The 27,770-nt window shown below is 42.1% G+C and overlaps 1 protein-coding gene across 1 annotated transcript in view; it reads right to left on the bottom strand.

Annotated features, from left to right (window-relative positions):
• The window catches only part of Ranbp3l (RAN binding protein 3 like), a 52,347-nt gene extending 26,159 nt beyond the window's left edge, over positions 1–26,188 (bottom strand). Inside the window, exon 1 of the mRNA XM_051150839.1 lies at positions 26,098–26,188. Coding sequence (XP_051006796.1) covers positions 26,098–26,188 — 91 coding nt within the window. The remainder of the gene's footprint in view (positions 1–26,097) is intronic.
• Positions 26,189–27,770: the final 1,582 nt, after the last annotated feature.

Below are 27,770 nucleotides of genomic sequence, written 5' to 3'. Positions count from 1 at the left end.
AGTCAGAACTCACTCACACTTCATTTAAGAGCTTCAAGTAGGGCTGGAGAGATGGCTCAGAGGTTAAGGGTACTGGCTGTTCTTCCAGAGTTCTGAGTTCAATTCCCAGCAACCACATGATGGCTCACAACCATCTATAATGTGATCTGGTGCCCTCTTCTGGCCTGCAGGTGTACATGCAGGCAGAGCACTTGCATGCAAAACAAACAAACAAACAAGAGCTTCAAGTAGTTGTGGGGTGGCATGGGGGCCACAGAGTCAAGGGAAACTGAAAAGGAATATTTGGAAGCTGGGAAATAGAAAGACAAATGGTATCTGATTTAGCAGACCAGGGAAGCTGAACTGCAAGTTCAGGATAGCAGTGGGGATGTGGAAAGCGGCCTGGTGTGCTGTGCCCAAGTATTCTATCAAATACTGATAGAAACAAGGGCTCCTAGAAGAAGTGTGGTGTGGCTCAAGATAGTTAGATCTTGTGTGTGTTGGCAGCAAAGAAACTCAGTTTTCCTACTCATAGCCCTTCAGAATCCCGCAGCCTTCACCTTGACTTGGGACACCCATCCAAATCCCCAGGTTAGAGTTCAGCTCAGTGCTACGTGCACATGCGTTGGCACAGCTTTCCAGGGTCTTCGTGTGCTTGTGGCAGTGTTTACAACAAATACACAGCTTTTCTGTTATTTTAATACATTCTGTAATTTCCCTATTTCAAAAAAAATTAGGGTGAGTTATAAAGGTTTTGCCTCTACTTTCAGTTTCCATATATTTAGTTGACACCCAATCTGTCAAATACACCTATTTCAACTAAAAAAAAAGTAGCTAGGGAGTTTGTAATTGAGTCATCTTAGAGAAAGGGACTTTGAAGGTATCCACTGTAAGCAAAGCAAGAGACCAAGAGTGAGTCAACTTTAGGCCTGACTGAGAGCCTGGAGACCCTCAGGTCCCTGCTGCTTAGCCACCCCACCTAGAAACAGCACTCTGCCTGCTGCAGCCTGGTAGTTGAAAGAATATAGAAACTGAGTTCTTTGTACCAGCCAGAACCAAGCTACCCTAGCCAGGGCTGTGAAACCACGCATGCGCAAGCCTTGGGGTTGGGGTGGGGTGGGGTGGTGACAGCCACAGACTCCGGAGAGGGACAGCCCTGCCAAATGGGTCCCTTCTAATTGGCACCAGGGTTGGAATTCTCCCCCTGGAGATTGCGTCCCTGGTAGGCTCTGCGTTTCTTCTCCCTTTCCTCTGGCGTCTCCCAAGTGTCGTGCCACATTTTCTTCTCTGATTTCTTCTCCTTGGGCATTCTCTGTTCTCTAGCACTTTCCTTTGTGCCCCTGTTCTCTTCTGTCAGTGGCAAAGCTTGAGGACAGTCCAAGACCTGTTGTCTTGGTTGGCTGGTTGTTTTTTAATTCTTCCACCTCTTTTTAAAACAAGCAGAATCTCTGTGTCTAACACTGATCTCCCTGTCCTCATCCTCCGTGTATGCACAGATCTCCCTGCACACCCAGACATGACATCAAGTGATAAGTTGCACGGGTGACACTCATTTGAACTCGGACTCCTCTCCCCCTCCTCTGGGTCCTGAGCTATCGGCGGTGGCCACGCTAATTTGTGGTAGTTCTGGTGAAAGCAGATCACTGCTCCCCAAAATAGGACTGTCTTTTCACTCACCTCCTTATTCTTATCCTGAGCTTTCTTCTGCCTTCTCCCCCTTCTTTTAAAGCAGTCTAATATCAATATGGTTCTGTATTCAAGCTGTGGCAAGAAATACTCTTAGAAATTCTTGCTCCTCGAAATGTGGTCCTTTGGCTCGTGAGATGGCTTAGTGAGTTGATGCTTGCCGCTCAAAGGTCTGAGTTTGGATCCTGAGGACTCAAAGCCACTTATGATCCCCTCCACTCCTCTAACAAGATGAGAGAGTGAGAGAGAGAGAGAGAGAGAGAGAGAGAGAGAGAGAGAGAGAGAGAGAGAAGATAGTTCTTGGATGTCTGTGGGCCAGCTAGCAGGATGTATGCAACAGTGAACCACAAAAGACCCGATGGGAAGCAAGGATCAACACTTGAGCCCTTCTTCTGACCCCCATGTGCACACACATGCATGTGCACACTCTACAAAAGCATCATACACTCGTGCACACACATTAAAAGATGTGGTGGAGACAAGCCGCCAGCAATGACCTGAGTATAGTAATTGCAGACTATGAGTTAAAATCTATACTTTACATACTCCCTTGCTGAGCAAGCCATTCAAGAAGTCTTGAAGAACACCAGATTTCTTTCACTCAAGGTCAGATCCTGGGGACAGTGAGTAACTCTGCAGGACATGCTGAGAACGCTGGCAATTAGTGGCGAAATGATGCCATTCATACCATCTACTGTGATTGATTAGGATTCAGTATAAATTCACAGGCCTCTCTAATAGTCATTCAGATTTGCAGGATGTCCTCTGACATGTAGAAGTTTGTTTGCTGCTTTAAAAGCATGCTTGGAATCTACCCATTTTTATGAAAAAAAATTGCCATAGCATGAAATTATTAAACGTTAATTAAAATGTTTCTGCAAAATTAGCCTGGAGGCACACATTTCACCAAAAGCATTTGTCACTGTTCTAAGATTCTTCAAAAGGAATTCAAAACATTTTAATTCTCAAGTGTGAAAAAGGATCACATCTTTAGGGAAAAAAAATAGACAAATCGTAGCAACTGACCTCAATTACTGCATGGAACCCTGGAAAATGTTTTTCCATTTGTTCGTTCATTTGATTTTAGAAAGAATGAAATAAACAAAATCCAGAACTTTATTTAAATCTCCTGAAGGCGTTCTGAGAATGAAGCCCCAGAAGATGGAATCGGTGCCAACTCACACGTGACTCGTGAATCACAAACATGAGACATTCTGCCGTGTTTCTAGCCATGCAAGGAGGAAGACTGACATGTACACAGAGTGAACTAAGCAGCAACGTGCCTGTGACAGCGTTTTAAAAAATCCCTCCATAGATGAAGATGGCGGGGCCACAGAGTCTCATACCGCTATTTTGTACGACTGCAGAGGCTCGTTTCTGTTTTCCGGCATGCTGTGCTATGTCTTGAACGCAGAAGGACGGGACCCTAGAGTGAGCCAGGCAGTCTGCACAGCGGCTTTCCAGGCTGACTCACAAATCGGCAGCTTGGTGAAGGGCCAGGCTTCAGCCTGCTCATCCCTGCTGACGCATGAGCTATCCGTGTATTGTAAATACCAGCTGATTGTAAGACATACGCAAATATGATAAATAAAGGGAGGAAACCCTTTCTCCTGTTTAATTCTCCAACTTTAAACACCACTTTCCATTTTTATTAGAAAAGGAGTTGTCAGTTGCCAACTGTAGGAAACGTAGCATTCTTAGTTCGAATGCATGTCTGAGAAGTGTACATACTGGAGAAAAGCGGGTGAGGAGCACTGTTTCCCTTCTTTAGCGACTAAGTCATTGTTAGAAAATGACTCATTTCACAGTAGGAAACTGGACAGGAGACAACTCTGTGTCACATTGAATACAACCAGCACCACTCCAGGCCAGCCTAGCTCATCCTATTGGCAAACTTGTTTGCTTTTCATGCTGACAGGGTTCAAAAGAGCCATCCATGTAAGTTCTGGAGATCCACAGCCCCTTCCTCGTTGGTTTGTACTTGGGTTTAGATAGAGACAGAGGCCAATTTTGAAAAACAGCCCCACGGGAACAGGGAGATGTCTTATTTGTATAAGAAGCATCAGATGGTGTCCAGTGCAGAGCTGGTCGTGGGTCTGGAAGTAGCCCATACCCTTGCAAGCTCCTCCATGTTGTGAGTGCCTTCACCCCAGCCACGACTCCAAATTGTGCAGCTCGGCTACAACAAGCCATCTGTGCCCACGGCTGCAGTCAGTGACTTAGCTGCACTTTACAACCTGAAAATCTGAAACAGCAATGATCCAATGATTGGCCAGGGACTGGGAGAAACCAAATGTTACTGTTCTATTAAAGAAACGTAGGGATAAAATGACTCCTAAAGGTAGTTTCAAGATGACAGTGCCCAGCAAGCACTGTATCTGATCTACTGCATGGAGACCAGGGACTTGAATAGAGCCACAGACTGCTAAATCCAGAGCACTTTAGGTGAGTAGGGTCTCGCACAGCGCAGACCACCGCCGGGCCTGACCCTGGGTCAAGTAACAGACCACGGAGGTCCTGAACCCACTCTCTGGACGCTCAAACGGAACTCACCTGCGGGCTGCAGCTGGCAGATAAAGGCCAAATTCAGTGTGTGGCCGGAGCCCCTGGCCTGTGGAAGTCTCAGGGAAACAGGGGAAGCTGCCTGTGGCCCCATCCACCCACCCCATGCAAATTTGCTGAGGACCCCACACAGCGTGGAAACACAGGCAACTGGGTCCACCTACCTCAGAAAGAGCATGCGCAAACCGCAGGTTGGAGAGGCCCAAGTTGGAACTGAACACAGGGTACTGAGCTGCTTGGGTCCACCTAGCTCAGAGTGAGCAGCGTGCATCCCGTGGGGCCCAAACCAGGCCCACATTGGAACAGAGCACAGGGGACAGAGCCTGCAGATCTGAGCAGTTAGAACCCAGCTTGGACACTTCACACAGCCTTGGCAGGATTTCCCACAGGCTGGGTCCACCTAGCTCAGAGAGAGCATGCGCAACCTGTGGGAGCCAAACCAGGCCCACATTGGATCAGAGCGCAGGGGACAGAGCCTGGAGATCCCAGCAGTTAGAACCCAACTTGAACACTCCACACAGCCCCAGAAGGACCTTCAACACTCTCGGGAGAGGCCGGACACCCCTGAGGTGTCTATACGCTGGGCTAAAAGGCGCCCATAGCTCAGTAGGTCTGAGCTGGGTGAGGTGTGGTCTACAGGTCCACAGGAAGTGCAGGCAACTGGGATCAACTTGCCCAGCTAGAGCTTTACAGTATCTATGTGAGACGCCATAACACCTGGCCTGAATCACAACACTAACATGAAAGTGACCAGTCAGAATGCTACCTCTGCTGACCAGCCCGGAGCATAAGGTGTAAAGCAAAGTCTCTAGCAATAGAAACTAGGTCACCTACCTGTTTAAGGGGAAAAACTCCCTAATCCCCAGAGGCAAGAGCATGCAACCTATAATCATTCACCAAGTATCCACTCTCAGCAACCAATGAAGGACACCAGAAGCCACATCCCATTAACAGAAACAGCAAAATGTCTAAAGGACAGCATAAGAACACAAACAACAAAAACAAAACAGCTCAGTGCCTCCAGATCCCAGCTATCCCAAAGAAAACAACCTGGAAAACCCAAACACAATTGAAATACAAGTCCTTAGTAAGGAAGATGATAATGGAAGAAATTATTGAAATCTGTAAACAACTTTAGGAGGATGCAACCAAGTGGGTTGAAGACATAAAAGAGTCATATAGAGAGGCACTGGAAGAATTTCAGGAACATACAAACAGACAGATGAAGGAAATCAATGAAAAATTTCAAGATCTGAAGACAAAAGTGGAATCTATGATAAAGGAACACACAGAAGAAAAACATGATTGAGAGGTCTTAGAGAAGAAAGCAACCAACAAGGAGATGACCTTCTCTAACAGAATCCAAGAAATGGAGGAACAAATTTCGGGACTTGAAGATATAATCATAGAACTCGAAACAACCATCAAAAAAAAAATGCTAAATCCAAAAAGTTCTTGATACAGAACATCCAAGAAATCAAGGACACCATGAAAAGATGAAATCTGAGAATAATAGGCATTGAGGGAAGAGAAGACATCTGACTCCAGGGCCCAGAAAATATCTTCAACAAAATCATAGAAGAAAAATTTCCCAATCTGAAGAAGGAGATGCATATGAACGTACAAGAGGCCTACAGAATACCAAATAGAATAGACCAGAAAAGAAAATCTTCCTGCACGTAATAATAAAAACACAAACTATACAGAACAAAGAAAAATATTAAAAGCTGCAAGGGAAAAAAGGCAGAGTAACAAACCTTTCAGAATTACTCCCGACTTCTCAGCTGAGACCATGAAAGCCAGAAGTACCTGGACAGAGGTCCTGCGAAACCTAAGAGACCACAGATGCCAGGGTAGAATACTATACCCAGCAAAACTATCAATAACCATTGATGGAGAAAACAAAATATTCCATGACAGAAAGAAATTCAAACAATATCTATCCATGAATCCAGCATTACAGAAGGTACTAGAAGGAAAACTCCACTGCACAGGGATGAGTTACAATCAAAACTACACAGGAAATTGATAAATATACCATGGCAAAATCACAACCTCACAAATTCTCGCTGTAACAAACATCAAAATGAAGGGACTTAACAGTCACTGGTCATTAATATCTTTCAACATCAATGGACTAAATTCACCAATAAAAAGACACAGACTAACTGAATCGATGCACAAACAAGACCCAACATTCTTCTGCATCCAAGAAACACATCTCACCCACAAGGACAGCCGTTACCTCAGGGTAAAAGTCTGGAAAAATATTTCAAACAAATCGTCACAAGAAGCTAGCTGCTGTAGCCATTCTAATATCCAACAAAATAGAATTTCAACCAAAATTAATCAAAAGGGTCGGGGAAGGACACTTCTTACTCATCAAGGGTAAAATCAACCAAGATGACATCACAATTCTGAACATCTATGCTCCCAATACAAGAGCACGCACATTTGTAAAAGAACTATTAACAAAGCTTAAACCATACATCGATCCACACACATTAATAGTGGGTGACTTCAGCACCTCACTTGCACTGAAGGATAGGTCATTGAAGCAGAAACTAAGCCGAGAAATAACATCACTAACCAACACCAGGAATCAAATGGATCTAACAGATGTTTACAGAACTTTCCACCCAAACACAAAGAACTATACTTTCTTCTCAGCACCCCATGGAACCTTCTCCAAAACTGATGACATAGTAGGTTACAAAGCAAGCCTCAACAGATACAAGAAGATTAAAATAATACCTTGTATCTTATCAGATCACCATGGTCTAAGGCTGGACTTCAACAATAACAGAAATAACAAAAAGCCTACTCACACGTGGAAACTAAACAACTTTCTACTTAATGACACCTGGGTCAGGGAAGAAATAAAGAACTTTTTGAAATTCAATGAAAAGGAAGGAACAATATACCCAAATTTGTAGGACACATTGAAAACAGTGCTAAAAGAAAAATTCATAGCACTCAGTGCCTTGAAAAAGAAATTGGAAACATCCCACATAAGCAACTTAATGATACATCTGGAAGCCCTAGAAAAAAAGAAACAGAAACACCCAAGAGGAGTAGATTTCTGGAAATAATCAAACTCAGGGCTGCAATCAATAAATTAGAAACAAAAAGAACAATTCAAAGAATCAACAAAACCAGGAGCTGTTTTTTTTTTTTTTTTTTTTTTTTTTGAGAAAATCAACAAGATAGACAAACCATTAGCCAAACTAACTAAAAGGCAGAGAGACACTATCTAAATCAACAAAATCAGAAAGGAAAAGGGAGACATAACAACAGACACAGAAGAAATAAAAAGAATCATAAGATCCTACTTTAAAGGCATATATGCCACAAAATTTGAAAATCTAAGGGAAATGGACAATTTTCTTGATTGATTCCACTTGAATTAAGATCAGATAAACAAATTAAATAGTCCTATTTCTCCTATAGAAATAGATGCAACCACTGATAGTCTCCCAACCAAAAAAAGCCCAGGGCTAGATGGTTGCAGCGCAGAATTCTATCAGACCTTCAAAGAGAAGCTAATACTGATACTCTTCAAGCTACTCCAAAAGATAGAAATGGATGGAACATTACCAAATTCTTTCTATGAGGCCACAGTCACGTTGATACCTAAACCCCACAAAGACCCAACAAAAAAGGAGAACTTCAGACCAATTTCTCTTATGAACATAGATGCAAAGATACTCAATAAAATACTTGCAAAATGAATACAAGGGCATATCAAAGATATCATTCATCATGACCAGGTAGGCTTCATTCCAGGCATTCAGGGATGGTTTAATATACAGAAATCCATCAATGTAATCCACCACATAAACAAACTAAAAGAAAAAAACCACATGATCATCTCCTTCGATGCAGAAAAAGCATTTGACAAAATCCAACACCCATTCATGTTTAAAGTGTTGGAGAGATTGGGGATACAAGGCTCATACCTAAACATAATAAAGGCTATATACAGCAAGCCAATAGCTAACATCAAATTAAACAGAGAGATACTCAAGGAAATTCCTCTAAAATCGGAGACCAGACAAGGCTGCCCACTTTCTCCATATCGCTTCAATATAGTTCTTGAGATTCTAGCCAGAGCAATAAGACAACACAATGAAATCAAGGGGATTCAAATGAGAACGGAAGAAGCCAAATTATCCCTATTTGCAGATGACATGATAGTTTACATAAGTGATTCCCAAAATTACACCAGAAACTCCTACAATTTATAAACACATTCAGCAAATTGGCTAGATACAAAATTAACTCAAAAGAAATCAGTAACTTTCCTTTATACAAATGACAATCATGCAGAGGAAGAAATTAGGAAATCTACACCCTTCACCTTAGTCACAAGCAATATAAATTATCTAGGAGTTACTCTAACCAAGCAAGTGAAGGACTTGTTTGAAAAAAACTTTAAGTTCCTGAAGAAAGAGATTGAAGACGACTTGAGAAGATGGAGGGTTCTCCATTCTTCATGGATTGGGACAATTATCATAATAAAAATGGCCATCTTACCAAAAGCAATTGAATTACAGATTCAGTGCAATCCCTATCAAAATACCTACACAGTTTTTTAAAAGACATTGAAAGGTCAATTCTCAACTTTATATGGAAAGATAAAAAACCCAAAATAGCTAAAACGATCTTATACAATAAAAGATCCTCAGGAGGAATCTCCATTCCTGATCTCAAGCTGTACTATAGAGCAATAGTAATTAAAACAGCATGGTACTGGCACAGCGATAAGCCAGTGGATCAGTGGATTCGAATTGAAGACCCATATATGAATCCACACACATATAGTCAACTGCTTTTTGACAAAGAGGCCAAATCTATTCAATGGAAAAAGGATAGCATCTTCAACAAATGGTGCTGGTCTAACTGGATGTCTACATGTAGAAAAATTCAATTAGACCCATATTTGTCACCATGCACAAAACTCAAGTCCAAGTGGATTAAAGACCTCAACATAAAACCAGAGATGCTAAATTGGTTAGAAGAAAAAGTGGGGAAGAGCCTGGAACACATTGGCACAGGAGACAACTTCCTGAACAGAACACCAACAGCCCAGGCCTTAAGGTCAACAATTAATAAATGGGACCTCATGAGGCTGAGAAGCTTCTGCAAGGCAGGAGACACTGTCAATAGAACAAAGTGACAGCCTACAGACTGGGAAAAGATCTTCACCAACCCTTCATCTGACAAAGGTCTAATATCTAAACTATATAAAGAACTCAAGAAATTAAACACCACCAAACCAAATAACCTAAGTGAGAAATGGATCTCAGAACTAAAGAAAGACTTCGCAACAGAGGAATATCAAATGGCTGAGAAACACTTAAAGAAATGCTCGACATCGTTAGTCATCAGAGAACCTCAAATCAAAACGACTCTGAGATTCCATCTTACACCCATCAGAATGGCTAAGATCAAAAATTCAAGTGACACCACATGCTGGTGAGAATGTGGAGAAAGAGGAATATTCCTTCATCGCTGGTGGAAATGCAAACTAGTACAACCACTTTGGAAATCTACCTGGTGCTATCTCAGAAAAGTGGGAATAGGGCTTCCTCAAGACCCAGCTATTCCACTCCTTGGAATATACCCAGAAAATGTTCTACCATACAACAGGGACATATGCTCAACCATGTTCATGGTGGCCTTATTCATAATATCCAGAACATGGAAACAGCCTAAGTGTCCCTCAGTAGAAGAATGGATAAAGAAACTGTGGTACATTTACACTATGGAATACTACTCAGCTATTAAAAACAAGGAATTCCCTAAATTTGTGGACAAATGTATTGAACTAGAAATGATCATAATGAGTGAGTTAACCCAGGAGCAGAGAGAGTCAAATGGTATATACTCACTTATATCTGGACACTAGCCCAAATGGCATGTCCCATGAAAGTCTTCACTTATCAGGAAAGTGGGACAGAGGGGAGGACATCCTATTGGGACTTTAGGTGAGAGAAGCATGGGAGAAAGGAGAAATAGAAGGATCCAGAGGGTCCTAGAAACCTACAAGAAGAACATTATGATGGGCAGATCTGGGCCCCGGGGTCCTGCTCAAACAATGGCACCAGCCAAGGAATATACGTGCAGTAAACATTGAACCCCGACCCAGATCTAGCCAATGGACAGGATATTCTCCACAGTTGAGTGGAGAGTGGGTTTCTGACTTTCACACCATCTTTGGGGCCCCATATTTGACCACGTCCCCTTGATGAGGAGGCCTGGTGGCACTCAGTGTAAGGATAGCAGGCTACCAAGAAGAGACTTGATACCCTATGAGCGTATACAGGGGGAGGAAGTCCCCCTCAGTCACAGTCATAGGGGAGCAGAATAGGGGTAAAGCAGGAGGGAGGGAGGAGTGGGAGGATACAAAGGATGGGATAACTATTGAGATGTAAAATGAACGAATGAATTTTAAAAAGTGTAAAAAATTAAAAGAATAAAATAAAAAACACAAAAAGAGAAAAAAATGACTTCTAACAGCATCCTGATATATCCATAGGTCGGTGTCTCTCTCAGCAATCAAAAGAGAAGCTTCTCCTCTGTGTCTGGTTTTAATGAAATGTTTCAACAAGGCTTTTGTTATATTTGCATTAATCACTAAAGACTGAGGAATTGTTTTGAGACTTTTTGAACCTTGAAGAAATGTCTCTTTAGAGGATCTGTACTTGGCGCTAGGTGAGGGTTTGCAGCTGCACAGACTTTGGTCCTAAGACGGTTCTGGCAAACCTGGAGTTCTTACTTTTGATTATGGCTAGCCATGGTCAAAAGGGACTGAGATTTGTGTGGGTTGTCTGCTCTTTTGGGCAGCAAGAGCAAGGTAACTTTAGTAGTTGGAACCTTTCCCAGCCCCATTTAACCTTGTATGGCATTTGAATTAAATAACTGGAGTGAGCTAGCTGGGTGTCAGTCTTTCACAACGAGGCTGGCCGCTCTGCTCCTTCGGAAAATGAAGACTTAGCATCTTGGTGAGATTCTCCCTGCTGTAGAAGGGAGTAAATAAATACAGAGACCCAGAGCCACATCGGGACAACACACAGAGTAGGAGCCCTTGGAAAACTTGTTCCTAAATGAAGTGTCTCCATCAAATCCCTCCATTCAAGGCTCAGGGAACCATGTAGAAAACGAGGTGGAAAGAGTGTAAGAGCCAGAGGGGGTGGGGGGAATCCTAAGGAAACAAGGCATTCTAAAAAAAAAAATAGCAGGACTCACAGAGACTGTGGCAGCATGCACAGGGCCTCCACAGGTCTGGGCCTGATGAGTCCCAGTCCTGAAGAGGCAAGTAGACACAAATCCACATCCCTAACCCAGAAGCTATCTCCAGTCGATAACTGCTTGCAAATGAAAACTTAGTTCTCTCTGATGGAGTCCAACTGGGTAGACAAACCACTCCTAAGGCCAGCCATCAAGCCCAGGAGTAAGAGTCAGCACAAAGTGAACTCAATGGCATTTTGGAGGTTCTTTGCCTCATAATGCCTTGTCGGGGCTTTGTATTTTTCCCTTATTGGCCCTTTGCATATATATTATGGTTTCTATATTTCTCTGTGTGTCAACGTGCATCTCTGTATCTGTATGTGTTTCTTGAGCTTCCTCTTTGCTTTTGTGTGTGTGTGTGTGTGTGTGTGTGTTTGTGTGTGTGTCCTTTTATGGTTTGTTTGTTTTTGTTTTATCTAATTTTATTTTATAGTTATTATTTATTTAGATGCCTGTTTGTATCCTACTGAAAGATGTAAGAAAGATTTGGGTGGATGGGGAGAACCTGGGAGGACCTGGAGGAGAGGAAATCATATCAGAATATATTATATTTTGTATTTTAAAATCTGTTCTCAATAAAAAGTAAAAAAGCAAAATATCCAGCAATGAATCAATAAGAATGAAAAAGTATCCTCATTTCTTTACATTTATTTCCTAATGCTGCTTTTAAAAATATTTATTTTCAATAAATAGATACATTGTATTTTTCATGGATATAGCAACACCTTGCACTGCATGTTTCAATGTCCAGAGACTGTTCTTTGGAAAATTGCCTTTCTTCCTTCCCTCTTCAAGGCAGTAACTGACACATGAAATGATTCACCCACTCGCCTTTGGAATGTTTAACTGAATGTGACCCCAACAAGCACTGTGAACATTAGACCTGGCTGAGTTCGGCCGTCTGCTTTTATATGCTGGCATGATACAAAGACTTCCATGTTTCCATCCTGCTGCAGCTACTGGGAAACATATTTCAATCTGGCAAATAAATAAATGACTACCAGGAGCCAGAATATACAAATTTTAGAAGCTTATGCTTTGAGAAGGTAGAGTCCAAGTTTGCCTTCCTTAATTTGCACCTGTGAGACACGGTCACAAAATCTCGCTGAGTAGTAACGACTAGGGAAGGCTACTACGGTAACACTGAGCACAGAGCCTGGCTTGTGAGAAATATGTCCCAGCTCTTACTATATGATATTCTCTTTGGGGGGGGGATTATTACACCCTTTATCCATAAAGGAACTAAGACTTTAAATCATATCATGTGCCGACGTCATTCAGAGCATACCTAAAGATCTAAGTACTCATAGCTGATTCCAAATCTCCTAGCTTTCGTGTCAGTCCAGCCTCCATCTGGGCTTCGGCTGTAAGCTCTATGATGATTTGACGGTTGTTTCTGAAGGGTGCCAAGGCTCAGGTAGAATGGCTCTTTCCTGCTCCCATGGACCTGGACAGGCCTCAGGAGATGTGACTCAATGTTTCATGCGAGTTTCTGCTCACTGACTCTTGCCATTTGAGTTATGCAAAAGGAGTCTTTTATTTTTACTGTAACTCATTCATATTCTGACGCTAAAGAGGTTTGTGTCTACGGGTAAATGACATGATGATCCCAGCAACCTTAGGTCTCACGTCGATGTGAACAGACACTGGCAAAACAGTAACAAAAGAGTGTATTGCCTTTGACAAGAATAAACCCATTTCCCCACAGTTTGAAGGTGCTCTTCTGTTGTTAACAAGACCACTGTGTGCTTCTGTGAGAAGGGTACCTCTGGTCTTAAGTATGTTTATCGGAGCATCTGTGGCCTTCTGGAGTGGTAATCTCAACATGATCTGCTTGCTCTTTCTGTACAGCCATCCCTTGTTTGGGCCCGAGGTCTAATAAAGATGTAGGATATGTCTCAGGATGCGCTTGGTCAACCAGTACCATGTGGCAATCCATATTTCATTTGACAGCATTTGTAAGTCACATATTTTCTCCTCAGAATAGCTCTGGGTGTGAAAAGGCTTCCATGTGCTGGAGATGGATCCTCACTTTGCTGGGAGAGAGGGGGGAGCAGAAATACAGTCCCGGTTTCACAGGACACTGAAGATGTGTCCTGAGCAGGCACCAGCTTCAAAGCACCTTGCTCTTAACAGTAACCTCAGCTAACTACTCATCAGTGTTTGCTGTTAAAACAAAGCAGGTCATTTTGATACGAAAATATCTTCTTCATAAGAATTAATTCACTATTCTAAAAGGCTTTGTTGTTATTTCTTCACAATCAAAATAGTTACCCTCCTTAACTAATTTTAGCTTAGTTCCGTTCTTAAAAAGAAAAACAGTGAAAAATACCTTAACTCGTCCCATATGTGAGCACAGAGCCCCTTATAAACAAAATTGTCTTGCTAAATAAACAGAATTCACAGTCAGTAGTGCGAATATATGTCTTGCATGAATGCATGCATGCGCATCTATCTACAGTCACACTTCTCTGCTGGTGAGTAAAGGGTAACACAGATAACCCCAAGCCAAAATGGTCTATTAGTAACATTTCTGCCTTTTCCCCCCTTTCACTCTTTTTTTGGGGGTGGGGGGAGGTTTTGAGGTAGGATTTCTCTGTGTAGCCTTGGCTGTCCTGTACTCATTTTGTAGACCAGGCTGGCCTCAAAGTCTCAGCGATCTACCTGCCTCTGCCTCCTGAGTGCTGGGATTAAAGGCATGCACCACCACGACCTGGCTTTCACTTTTTTTTTTTTCTTTAGATGGCAATGCCCCTACCTATTTTAAAACTTGTGTACTTTAACAATTATTTATTTATTATTTATTCACTTTACATCCCAATCATAGCCCCTCCTTGCCCTACCCTCCCTGCCTCTTCTCCCTATCCCCCTCTAATACTACTCAGAAAAGGGGGGCTCCTCTCCACCAAACCACCCCAGCACAGCAAGTCACATGAGGACTGAACGCATCCTCTTCCCCTGTGGCCTGGTGAGACAGCCTTTCATAGGGGAAGTGATTTAAAAAAACCAGACAACAAAGTCCATGTCAGAGACAGCCTCCCCTCCCTCCCCTTACTAAGAGATCCACATGAAGCCCAAGCTGCCCACTGGCTACATCTGTGTTGAGGGCCTAGATCCAGTCCATGCATGGTCCTTGGTTGGAGCTTCAGTCTCTGCAAGCCCCTCTGGGTCCTGGTCAGTTGGCTCTGTCCATCTTCTTGTGGAGATCTTGACCTCTCCGGGTCCTTCTATCCTTCCTCCCCACCCCCACTCTTCCACAAGACTCCCTTCACTCTGTGCCATGTCTGGTTGTGAGTCTCAGCGTCTGCTTCCATCTGCTGCTGGGTGCAGAACCTATGCACTTTTTTGTTGACCATTCTGTGCATTGAACTTAGGCCTTAATGCTTGGTAGATAAGTATTCTATCACTTAGATCTCTTTCCTTTTTTTTTTTTTAACTTTGAGATAAGATCCCACTAAGTTACTTGGGATGCTCTTCACAGAATTTCCTCTTAGGCCAGGCCAACTTTGTGCTTGGTGTCTCCTTTGAGACAGTCTCAGGAGCAGCTAGGATTATAATAAGCATGTGTCACAATGCCTAGTATATCCCAACTTCTTATGAATTATATCGGAACACAAGAGGATCTAGTGCCAATTACTTCAGCAGTTCATTGTACAGACCACTTCAGATCATTGTTGAAAGTCTAAATTATATTCCTATGACCGTTTGGCTGTCTGCGGCCATCCCGGGCACTGGGTAGAAGGAATTGTAACTTTACAGTGAATCAAGTTTCAGTACATTTTAAATCCTGGCTTTGGGTATTTTGCTAGATTTGCTCATTGACTTCATTAAAAAGCAACTCAGGTGTGAAACTTCCTTTGCCAAAATGTTGATTAAAATTTCAGGTCAAGTTAATGATTCAATAGAATAGCTGACCCAACGTTCGAAACATAGTGTCCTGTTTACATTAAAAAAAAAAAAAAATTCAGGCCTGGGGCTACAGCTCTGTAGTAGAGCACTTACCTAGCATGTATGAGGCCCTGGGCTCAATCTTTAGCACTGTCAAAGACAAAAGGTGGATTATAGTAGTGCCCATTGTTTATTTGTAGCTTTGGAGATTGATAGTTTGTTTAACCAAAAACTCAAACCATTTCTCTAAATCCCAGTTTTTTTTAATGGTGCATATTTTATACAATGTACAAGTGTACAATGTTCTCAGCATTAAACAACGTATTAGCCTGGCCAGCAAGTTACTGGTCGGAAGCCCATAGGTTTACAATAACACAACTGCATTTCTTACTGGCTATGCTTAGATTAAAAACCTCCCTCCTGATGTCCGTTGTATGTGGTCCAGACTCCATTTAGAACTTACTTGGTGACTTAGTAACAGTCTATTTGAAACAACCAAACCACAAGTTTACTTCAAGGGCACCAGCCACCGGGCCAGCTCTTTTAAAAGTTTACGTAAGTGTCTAATAGGCAGTAAACATGGCTCAGTCAATCCACAAACATGATGTGTTTATAATGATGTGGTGTGGTCTAGGATACAAGCTTACTTTTCTGCTCTCAAAAAGATTATAAAACACTAGTTGCTTCATTCATGTGTGTGCTGGCTCCTCAAACCACAGGACTGTGGTTTTAAGTGAGGCCCTGTTGGACAGTGTCACCCTCACATCACACAGAACAGAAACTAAGGATTGAAGTTAGATTAGTTCCACACTCCACATTCCCTAGCTCACTGGTGGCAGCACACAGGTGTGAGGGCTTTACATATGCCAAGGTCTTGTCTCTTCATGCCATGGAGTGCTGAGTACACGAGAATGCAGTTTTCCTTATGACAGCTTCAGAAGACATCAGCAAAGGTTTATGACTTGCACATGAGAGACAGCCTAAGTTCACTACCTTTGGTGGTATCTGATGACTTACTTAGGGATTTGTACCCTGCAAGGGGGGGGGGCACATTTTCAACACCAGGAAACTCTCAAGACTAGCTCCTCACTTATCTACCTCAGTATCAGAAATTGTTAAGAGCTACTGCAGTGAGTGAGCATCACAAATAAAGTGTTACTGAAATTAGGAGCACCTCCCGGTCTTGCTAAATGGATGGAAGGGTCTGACAAGACACACAGTCTGTACCCACGTTCAGTATCCAGTGGTTTTTACTGAAAGACCCAGTTTCCATTAGTGACCAGAGGGACTCCTGGCCGGTGTCTGACTACACAGAACACTGTCTGAGGCGTGGTGTTTGGTCTGAGCAAACTTGGTAGGCAAGAGGTAGGTGGATTACTTAAAGAAAGTTTGAACCATCATACGAATTGCTTCATGTTTGTTTGCACGTAATCTATAATCGTTTGCTTGATAAGTTCCTGTCTGTTCAAAAGAGCTCGGCCTAAGGCTTACTTTCTTTGTTTTTATTTATTTATTTTTATTTTTTATTTTTTTACTATTAATTTATTCATATTAAATCTCAATGGTTATCCCATCCCTTGTATCCTCCCATTCCTCCCTCCCTCCCATTTTCCCCTTATTCCCCTCCTCTATGACTGTTCCTGAGGGGGACCTCCTCCCCTGTATATGCTCATAGGGTATCAGGTCTCTTCTTGGTAGCCTGCTATCCTTCCTCTGACTGCTACCAGGTCTCCCCATTCAGGGGACATTGTCAAATATGGGGCACCCAAGTTCGTGTGAAAGTCAGACGCCACCCTCCCCTCAGCTGTGGAGAGTGTCCTGGCTTGCTTTCTTTTACCATGACGGTGCAGTTGTTGAGGAGTAACTTAATGTCACCTCTAGGTTTTTGGTGGTTACCGCACCACAAGAATGTAAAAGCTGTAAATGACCAAATGGCCCAAAATAGTATGTAGCTGCTCCCAGCTCGTCTGCAGTCAAGGGTCACTGTGTTATTAATATAGGAGCTCTCCGTTTCAGGGACAATTTAAACAAAGCAGCGTTAATTCCTCAGCTCATCTGTGGTAATGACTCACATTTCATCCTGAAGACTTGGTATTTCCTGAGCTAAGCTGTGGCTGCCTAGGACACCGTAATGTGCTTGCTTCTTGGGCAAGTAGTTAAAATTCACCAAGACCCTCTTGTTCCTTCATTATTCACTGGAGTTGCTAATAGAAACCTCCAGGCAACTTTGGAGCGCAAAGCTTCCCAGACAATCTCATGGCAAATGAAAATTAGAAGGAAAATCACATACAATAAGATGCATGGGTAAGTTCTGACAAATCTGTGTCCTCACATAATCAAACCTTTGTGTCCTCTCCCTAGGAAGTTCCTTCATGGCCTGTTTGAATGCTTCCCCTATCTTGCAAACAACTGTTGTGATTTCTGTCTCTGTGGCCTAGTTTTGTTTTAGAATGTCATGAAATCAGAATAATACATCACATGCTTTTTGGGGTTGACTCAAAGTAGCATTCCCTGAGACTCACCTTGACCACTGTACATTGCAGTGGTTCATTTCTCCCTCCTGGATGGCAGCCCAGCCCATGCACGCACACAATGTGCTTATCTACGCAAGGCTATTTATGAATACAATCTGCATTCACTCATCCGCACTTCCCAATGGAAGTGAGGGATCATCCCCGGTCAAGTGTTTGGAAGACTGCCAATCCAGTTTTCAAACTGGTTAAGCCACTTCGCAAGAGCTCTCCCTATCTTTCAAACATCATACCATCGATAGTTTAAAATTTAATCACAATGGTTGCATCTTTCCATGGCTGTGACAAAACATCCCCAGTAGCCCGCTTAGGAGGAGGAAACATGCATCCTGGCTTCACAGTTTGAGAAGTTTAAGTCCATGATTAGTTTCTGCATCGGCCTGGGCCTGTGTTGGCACATCAGTGTAGGAGAGCATAGGGTACAAAGCTGCTCACGCCATGGTCAGAAAGTTTAAAGAGAAGAGAAGAAGGCAGGAGATTCACTCCACCCCTCCAGGGCGTGCAAGTCACAGCCATTAGGCCTCCCCTCAGAGGGCTCCCACACCTCCCAGTAATGCCACAGCAGCTTAGTAGCCTCTAACACATGGAACTGAAGCGATGTCCCAAATTCAAACTATGCCACTCGCTATTGCACTGTGATGCCTTGTGGTATGTTTATTTTGTAAGGCTTAAAGAAAGAACTATGCAGGAATTTTTTAATGTATTTACTGGCAATTTTATTTTAGAAGGCTGTGTCAAACTATTGGCTCACATTTGAAATCCAATTATTTTCCTTGAGTTGTGGGAGTGCTCACTTGTTCTGGCTACAAGCTGTGTATATAAATGTGAGACAATTATTTTCTCTCACTTTCCTTCATAGTATCTTTTGAAGAACAGACAGACTTAGTGCTCAAAGTTTAACTTTATAATTTTATAACTTAGTGGTTTTCATGCCTGTTATTAAAACCTATCTGTTCCACTGGTGGGAATATTTTCTTAACAGTTTCATCTAGAAATTTCATATGCTCAGCTTTTGTATTTCAGTCGTATCCCATCTTAAACTAGTTTTTATAGAAAGTGTGTTTTGAAATTCATTTTTAGTAATATGCTTTATATTTGTTATAAAATCATTTCAGACAAAATTACCTTTTTCTCTATTAGAATTATTTGGGGCTTTGTCAAAAACTGTGTGTGGGCTGGTGAGATGGCACAACAGGCAAAGGCACTTGCTGCCGAGCCTGATGACCTGAGTTCAATTCCAACCACACAGTGGAAGAAGAGGAGTGGCGCCAGCACTTGTCCTTTGACTTTCACATGAGAGCCATGGCACATGCATGCCTATACACATGCACACACGCACACACACACACACACACACACACACACACACACACACATGCTAAACAAATATATAATTTTAAGATACCAATTATGTCCTAATAGCTGATTTTTCTATTCTTAGAATTCAGTGAGCTATTGCTACCAACACCAGTGTTTACATGCACAGGTTTTATACATATTTTGTTGGTGTAATTTGTACATATATCATATTTTAAGCATTTATTAAACATATATATTAATATATCATATTTTAAACATATATATTAAATTTTAGTTTTCTATGTTGACTTGATATTCTTGATTTCCTTCGTTTCTTCGGTTGGTTTTTGTTTTGGTTTTTTGGGACAGGGTTTCTCTGTGTAATAGCCCTGCCTGTCCTGGAACGCTCTCTGTAGACCAGGCTGGCCTCAAACTCACAGAGATCTGCTTGCCTCTGCCTCCTGAGTGCTAGGACTAAAGGTGTATGCTCAGCTCTCTTTGGAGTTTTTCTATAAGTCATCTCTAAGTAAAGGCACTTTGAATTCTTTCTAATGTGTGAATTGAATCTTTTTTTCAATTTTCAATTATTAATTTATTAGAGTTGTCATAACCTTCATTTTCTTTTTTTACCTTTATTAATTTTATTTATTTTTAAACCTTTTCTTTTATACATATTCATTTATATTTTACAGTAAACTACATACAGCAAGATTATGTGTGAAATTTTCATTTCTCCTAAAAATACTTAGTACACTGGCTGGGGTCTGCAACATCATCTTAACTAGAAGTGGTCCTAGTGAGAGCCCTCAGTTCTTCAGAAGCCACACCTTTTATCTTCTACTATCCAATAACATTAGCTGCTGCTTTTCTTATAACTGTTCTGCTACCAGCAAGTTAAGAAATCTCACTCCTATTCTAAATATTTTGATTTTATCAATTAGTGTTGAGGAGAGTATCCATTTCAAAGAAATAGCATCTGAGAACCGAGGATGAACAGCCTAAATACTTGGAGCTTTATTCTTGAGACTAGAAAAACAAACATTTCTTTCTTCCTTTTTCTGTTTTGTTTTTTTCAAGACAGGTTTTCTTTGTGTGGCCTTGGCTGTCCTGGACTTTCTTTGTAGACCAGGCTGGCCTCGAACTCACAGAGATCCACCTGCCTCTGCCTCCCAGAGTCCTGGGATTACAGGGCCTGCACCACTGGGCCTGGCTACATTTTTTCTTTAGTTTTCTTAAATACGTATTCAAACATGTAATAAATATGGCTTTGGAAAAGTGTGGCCTTTTGTTTTAATGTGGTAAAATATACTTGCTATAAAGTCTATCCTTGTGGCAATCATTTAGAAGAGTTGATGGTATGAGCTTGCTGTTTAGCCCACCTCCAGAACTCTCTTTATCTTACAGAACTGAACCTGTGTCACTAAGCCGTCACCTACAGCCACCACCCATCAGGGAAGCTTATTAAAATACGGATTCCTATACTAGGTACAAGCTTGAACACAAGAGTCAAACAGTTTTGAGGCATGAAGTGTCTCCCCAACTCTTTAAAAGTAAACTGTATCTATCGCTATCAATTTGTGAAATAAATGCAGTTAATACTTCACGGCTAGAACAAAAGCCATTCGAGCCTCTGCAAGGCTTCTCTTTGTCTACAGAAAACCGGAAATGAGTGTAGACCCTTGACCTTCAGTCTGAGTCCATTTTGACTGTGTGTCACTCATGTGACGTCACTGCGTGTGACTGCACCAGTGCTACAGGACCACAAAGGAAAGTACAAGTCCATTTGGAGAACCATAACACTGCCACATGATAACCACACCTAAAGGAATTGCATATTTATAACTATTCCCTTCCCTCTTCCTGCAGTACGCTTATTTCATTTATTCTCTAAATTCCCTGGGTAATAAATGAAGCTCTTTCATACATAGCTATAAAAGGAACACTTGAAGAAAACAGTATATTCACAACAATCCAAATGTAATGTGTATTTTGTGGTTAACAGTCTATCCAAAGGGTTGAGAAATATCAGCTTAGTTCTGAATATTTAATTCCTCAGAAACCCCACATTTGAAATCAACCTTGAGAGAAAAACAGGCTTGCATTCTCAGTGTCTGACATCCATCTACTTCATGGTAGGTATTCATTAAAATGTGTTGCTTATAAATTGAAGGGTGATGGTGTTGGTCTGTATTTCTGTCTCTCTCTCTCTCTCTCTGTCTCTCTCTCTCTCTCTATTTTTTTTTCTTTTATTGAAAACAGATTTTTTTCAAACAGTATATTCTGGTTCTGTTTTCCTCTCCCCCAGCATCCCCCAGCTCCTCCACATGGTCCCACCCATAGGACTCTATACCTTTTTCTGTTTCTCATTAGAAAACAAACAGGCATCTTAGGGTGTCTTTATAGTCCTGACTTTTAGGAAATTGCCTTGAGAAAAATATGTTGAAAATGAAGCACATACAAAAATTACCAAATAAATATAATTGAATATATGTGTTTTATAATAATTGAAAATATGTGTCCCTATTTCTTTCTCAGAACTTCACAAGCTCTGAATTTCCTGAGTGACAGGTGTATTTTTGTTATGTGAATGAAGTGGCCAGTTAGACCCTTAGATATTTTTACTGTAGGGCAGGCTACATCTAGAAGACTATGCCTATGGTTGGAGGCTGAACCGTTCAGCTCCTGTCCACCCAAGGCCTGTAGAGAAAGGCTGGGAACCGAGCTCCATCACGTGGTCATGGCCATCGTCAATCGCGCCTACACAATGCAACTCATATAAAACCTTCAGATGCTGATGAAAGGAGTCTCCTGGCTGGTGAATCTATCAACACATGGGAGGAGGTCACAAAGTGACTCCATGGAAACCATCTGTGCTCATAATCTTCCCAGACCTTTTCATTTTTTAAGATTTATTTATTTATTTAGTGTGTGTGTGTGTGTGTGTGTGTGTGTGTGTGTGTATGTGTGTGTGTGTGTGCTCTGTCTTCATTCATACCAGAAGAGGCAATCAGATCCTATTATAGAGGGTTGTGAGCCACCATGTGGTTGCTGGGAATTGAACTCAGGAACTCTGGAAGAGTAGTCAATTGCTATTAACCACTGAGCCATGTCTCCAGCCCCTCCTCCCAGACTTTTAATCTGCACCTCTTACCTGGCTAACAGTCAGCATCCTCTGTAAGGAGCAGTGATCACAAGCAGAATGACAGGATTCTGTGAGCCACCCCAGTGAATTGTCAAGTCTGGGAGAGTGTTGGGACATTTGAATTTGTGGTTGAACTTCCTGGGCCACAGGCAGCTTGTGGACTCTGAAATTAGTGATGGGTGTCTGAGACGGGGCATCCTTGTGAGACTATGTGACCGATTTGTGGAGTCTTTGCTAACTCTCGGTAGTGTAGTTGAATTGGATACACTCACAGGATCCTCAAAGAATTCATCTCAGAATACCAGAATCAAAACACACAAAGAAAATCAAGAGGCATTCCAAGGCATTTTGCATGCTTGTGGAACAGTTTCTTTGATATAAACCTATGAAAAAAAAATCAAATATTGTAACACTGAGATCTACACTTTGTAAGACAGTTAAATAGAACAGAACTAACATTTAAATTAGCCCTTAATTATTATATAACCTTGGGAAAGTCATTTAACCCCAAAGAGTCTTTCTATGCATTTTTAAAATGAGGTAATTGTACTGTGTCTCAGGAGATCCTCTTATATGTCAATTTGCCTGGGCCTCAGTACCAAGATAGTTGGTCAACATTAATGACACTGAGTGATATTAAAATGTATGGTTAAGTAAATAGTCTTCCACCATATGAGCAGGCTTCCCTCAGGCAGCTTTGGGCCTGACTAAATCAAAAGATTGCCCTCCCCTGAGAAACCAGGAACAGGCATCAACTGGAATATCATCATCAGTCTCTGCTTTGGCTCAGGCTCATATTTGGACTTGCCAGTATCCATAACTGTCCTACCTCTCACCCTGACTTGTGCCCTATTTTATATGTGTGTTGCATGCACTGGATGAGAAGATAGATGAAGCCATTTGTAAATTTAAAAGCACTAGAAAACACAAGGATGGTTCTTTGCTTGATATATGAAACGTATAACGAACCTCACAGACACAAGCAATATTTACCAGTGTGGTCAGTGTTACAGATAAATGGATTCAACATGCAAGGAAGAAGCTGTAAGATAAGAGGAAGAAGGAAGGTGCTAAACTTCTGTTTTGGACAAACATAGTCTCTGTTCCATTGAGAGTGAACTCAGCGTGGGCCGAAAACGGTAGCTTAAATGGCTTAGCTTGTCTATCCACCCAGAGTCTGACACAATACTGTGCACAGTTGTTGCCCGAGTGGTCAAGAATTAAATAACTTTGATCCTACTCCATCAACCAAAATAGTACATTTTCATGACTGACTAGACAGAAAGACTCAAATACCAGAGTTAAAATAAAAACACATTAGCACACTGTATGGAGGGCTGGAAATAAGAACGTATGCTAAAGCTGCCCGCGCTGCAGCAGAGTCCACACGGTAGATGAGAGCTAGAAGATCAGCCCGGCTGAAGTGAGGCCAAAGGCATGAACGCGGCACGCTGCTGTACACATCCGTAGCCCGCATGAATCACTTTCTAAGGTGATGAATGGCTTGGCTTCCTGGGGCCTTTGTTGAACTTTACGTAATAGCGGGGTGCCAATATAGCATTGGGAATAGCCATTGCTACCACACTGAATGAGCACTTTTAGACCTTAGGACTGCAAAAACAAACAAACAAACAAACAAACCCGTAAGCTTATCGATTCTAGGACATGTCACTGGTCAGTTCAGACCTCTAGATGACATTTCTGTGGCACCCGGTGGCCAGTCCCGACTCCATTAGCATGCCTCACGACTCTATGGATTGTGGTTTTGTGTGCAGATATTTTGAGAAATGGCCGCAGAAGAATGTGATTGCTTTCAAAACATTCTAAGTCAAGAGTTTGAGGCTGGGGAAACAGGAGCAGGCTGCTGGCCTTCTGGGTATTTTAGGAAGTGTGTCATCAGAATGATCTTTCCAGGCTTCTTTGGATATAGCCAGTAAAGAAGAAGCCATCAAGGCAGCCTTCCTTAAATTAAAACAACAGTGGGATATTATTTTCTACTTATAAAATTGGAAAGAAAATTTAAAACTAATGTCCAATATTACTGAGATCATATCCTTTCGAATTTATTACTGGGGGGTGAAGGAAAAAAGTATTAAAATTGCATAATCTTTAGAACATTTCATTCTCTAAGAATTTATCTCATGAAAATAATCATCTGTGCACAGATATATCTGTTAATTTATATATAAAATTAACAGTGTTAATTTTAGTGAAAAAATTTCTAACATTGATCACTACAACTAACGTTACGAAACACATACAACGATATGAGGATTTGGTCATCATATGTTGTTATTTAAAATGCAATTATGAAAAATAAATAAAAAATAAAACGCAGTTATGTGCCAAGTAAGTCTAGTCTTTATTTTTAAAAGCAACCAAAATAATAACCCAGGCATGAACTTGGAAGAAAAGGCTAGACTGCCTATTAAAATATTCACTGCAGCTGTCTTTAGGTAGTAAGTTACAGGCATTTAAAAATTCACTTCTTTAAGCTCCTGTCACCAAATTTTCTATTATAAATATTTCATCTGACTGAGGGCTGAGGTCTTAAACACTTTAAAAAAAAAGAACAGCAAATAAACATGTAGACAAAACTATGGCAAACTTTTTCTAGCAACACGCGAGCAATGAGTACAGTACTACGTCTAAGTCTATTGGTTCAAAACTATTTATTTTAACCTGGATGGTGCAGCTCGCTCTGAAAGGCTTATGTTCTAGTCATTTTGCAGGAATCCTCTCCTATCTTTGCTATGCTAAGCCCTGTGTGGCAAGAGATCGCTGGGCTCAGCTCAGGGTTCTTGCCTGGAGGTGTCATGAGACAGTCACCAAATGTTAGCACACAGCTGCCGCCTTGAATGTGGGAGGTTCCAGGTCATTAGCTGTTACTCATGGTCAGAGGAAAATCCAAAGCTAAGTCTACAGGGAAATAAAAGAGGCGCTCACATGCTGCCTGCCGCATATCCTAAAGGGTGAGGCGGTGGGGGTTGGGGTCGGGGAGTGCTTTCCTAAGGGGTGGGGTGGTGGGGGGGGGGTGGGGGAGTGCAGATGTCATCAGCGTGCAGCCTTTCCCAGGAGTGTCCTCTGCTGTCTTGAGCAGTGGACTGGTGTGACAGCGGGTTTACTAGTGTCGTTCACCTGCTGGCTGGGTAAGCAATCTGAAATGCCTTTAAAGATTACTCATGGAAAGCTGTGAGGTGTGGAGCTTAGGTGTCCATCAAGTAAAATGCCACACTGTCTGTCCCAGATCTTTTTGGACTATAAAAAAGAGCGTCAAAATATGTGTGTATTTTCTGCCAATGAACAAGTCAGAAGTCCTCACCAAGGTAGATTTACACGAAGCCCCTACTAGTCATAGGACCTAGGCTAGCAAAGCTGCTCTCTGCTGAAGTTCTTCAGTAGCCAAGTCAGCCCTGCCTCAGTGAGTGTTTTCAGTTGTACGCACTCCAGCACACTCTGCACAACTGACAATGGCTAAACATTTAGTACATGTCTCCAAGGAATGTGTATTCTCGAAAGCCTTCTAACTATTGATGATCTTTTCAAATCACCACAGAGTCCATCTTAACCCACTGTCCAGCCTCACTATTATTCTTCTTCTCCGAGTTTAAAAAGCATTTTACAATCAGAGCTTTCCAGGTGCTTCACCAGCCCACGCTTTTCCCAGACGAAAGGTCAGAAAGTCACAGAACACAGGCCTTAGCTCTCTAGACCCACCTTGCTGGTGCTGGTCCTCCTGCGCCTTCAGCTGGCACGCGCACAAACTGGTGGGCATGTGGCTGCCGTCTTTTCTTTGTGTTGTAGACATGGTTCCAAAAACCTGGCTATGGCTCGGGGATCACTAGGGCATTTTGTCTTAGCCAGTCATCCGAGACTCGTCTTCAGAAGTCTCTGGGAAAGATCCCAGAGGCACACGGAGATCTTGCCTTGCATGTAAAATATTTACTTGTCGGAGAACAAGCCAGAGCGTCTCCCGGTTAAGAATCCTGCAGTCAATATTTACCAGTGTCGCCCCTCCTGCCTGCTTTGTTTCAAAGCACTCTGAAACTTTCTGCTTTTAGATTGTAAAATCCTACAAAAACAAACAAACAAACAAACAAAAAACTACCCCTTTCAGTCAGTTTTAGCTATTTTCAATTCCTTCTCCGATGTGACATCCAGCCCCTTTAGTATAGAAAGGGCTGAAGAGAAACGTACAGACAGAGGCAAAGAGCTGCAGGATTAAATCAGGGTTTCTCTGCCTGGTTGGAGTTTACCCCTGCAAGAGCTGGCTGCGTACAGTTCTTAAGGGAGGCCGGAGGGGGAGGAGTCAAGTGAACTAGCTGATTAGCATAAAGAGGCAGGCTAGAAAGGACTGATTGCTTTAAAGTAGTGATGGAAGCAGGCATTGTAAGGATGCCCTGACAGCACGGTAATTAACCACCTTACTTCTGCTGTGCTGTCATTAAAGCACAAGCCCACAGCAGGGCTTGAGCTGCGGAGGTACTCTGGAGCACGTGTAAGACTGAAAAGGTGCTGCCAGGGTTCGCCATGAGCTCACAGAAATGTACTGCTGGAATTCCCACACTCTGTAAACAGCTCTGAGGCTCCAGGAGAGGACAGTTACGGGGCCAAAGCAACTATTCAGAGTTCTGCAAGAAAAATAAACACACAAAGCACCACTTAGAAATTTACCTTTGCTTCCCAGTAGAGTCTCCCACTGCTGCCTCTGGGTTGTAAGAAAAGGCTGCTTGCCAGTCCATTACTATTGGAAACGAAACTTTTGCTTCAACAGAGTCTTAATGAGTACTATAGGTCCTGCCCTGCAGCCTTCGCTTCTTGCAGTCTGAATGTAGGTAATAGGTTGAATTAAGGAGGCCGGGGCTATCTGGAGCCTGAGGCTCTCTGCTCATATTTGGAAACTGGTATTAAACACCCTAATAAGGTTACCTCCTTGTGCTATCTGGGAGAGGGGCGGAGGTGAGGGGGCGGTAGCAGGGTTGTGTCTCTTGTTATTGTTTTGTTTTTTTCATGCTGAGGCATTTTGCAATTTCCCAAACATTTTTTGGTTTCTGAAAATTCATGAAATGTTTGTATGATGTCTCTTTTTTAATTTCTGTGACTAAAACAGTTTGGTTTTTATTTCATAAGGTTAAGTATGGACTACACACACATCCTCACACACATGCACAAATGCACACTCATATCTTTGTATGCACGCACACACATATGCACATTCACATGTGTGTATTTCTTCTCTGTTCTAGACAAAGAAGCAAAGGCTTTTTACGCAAAGCTGACCTCACTTTCTGACTGACTGCTTTCCTATAGACCTGTCTCAAGTGCTACAATGTTAGGGAATAGAGCTGATGCCTGAGAATCCTTATGGGTCTACTTTGGGTACCACTGTG

Source organism: Acomys russatus, chromosome 9, assembly GCF_903995435.1.
Source record: "Acomys russatus chromosome 9, mAcoRus1.1, whole genome shotgun sequence".
NCBI classification, from domain to species: Eukaryota; Metazoa; Chordata; class Mammalia; order Rodentia; family Muridae; genus Acomys; species Acomys russatus.
This window is presented reverse-complemented; position numbering and strand designations above follow the sequence as displayed.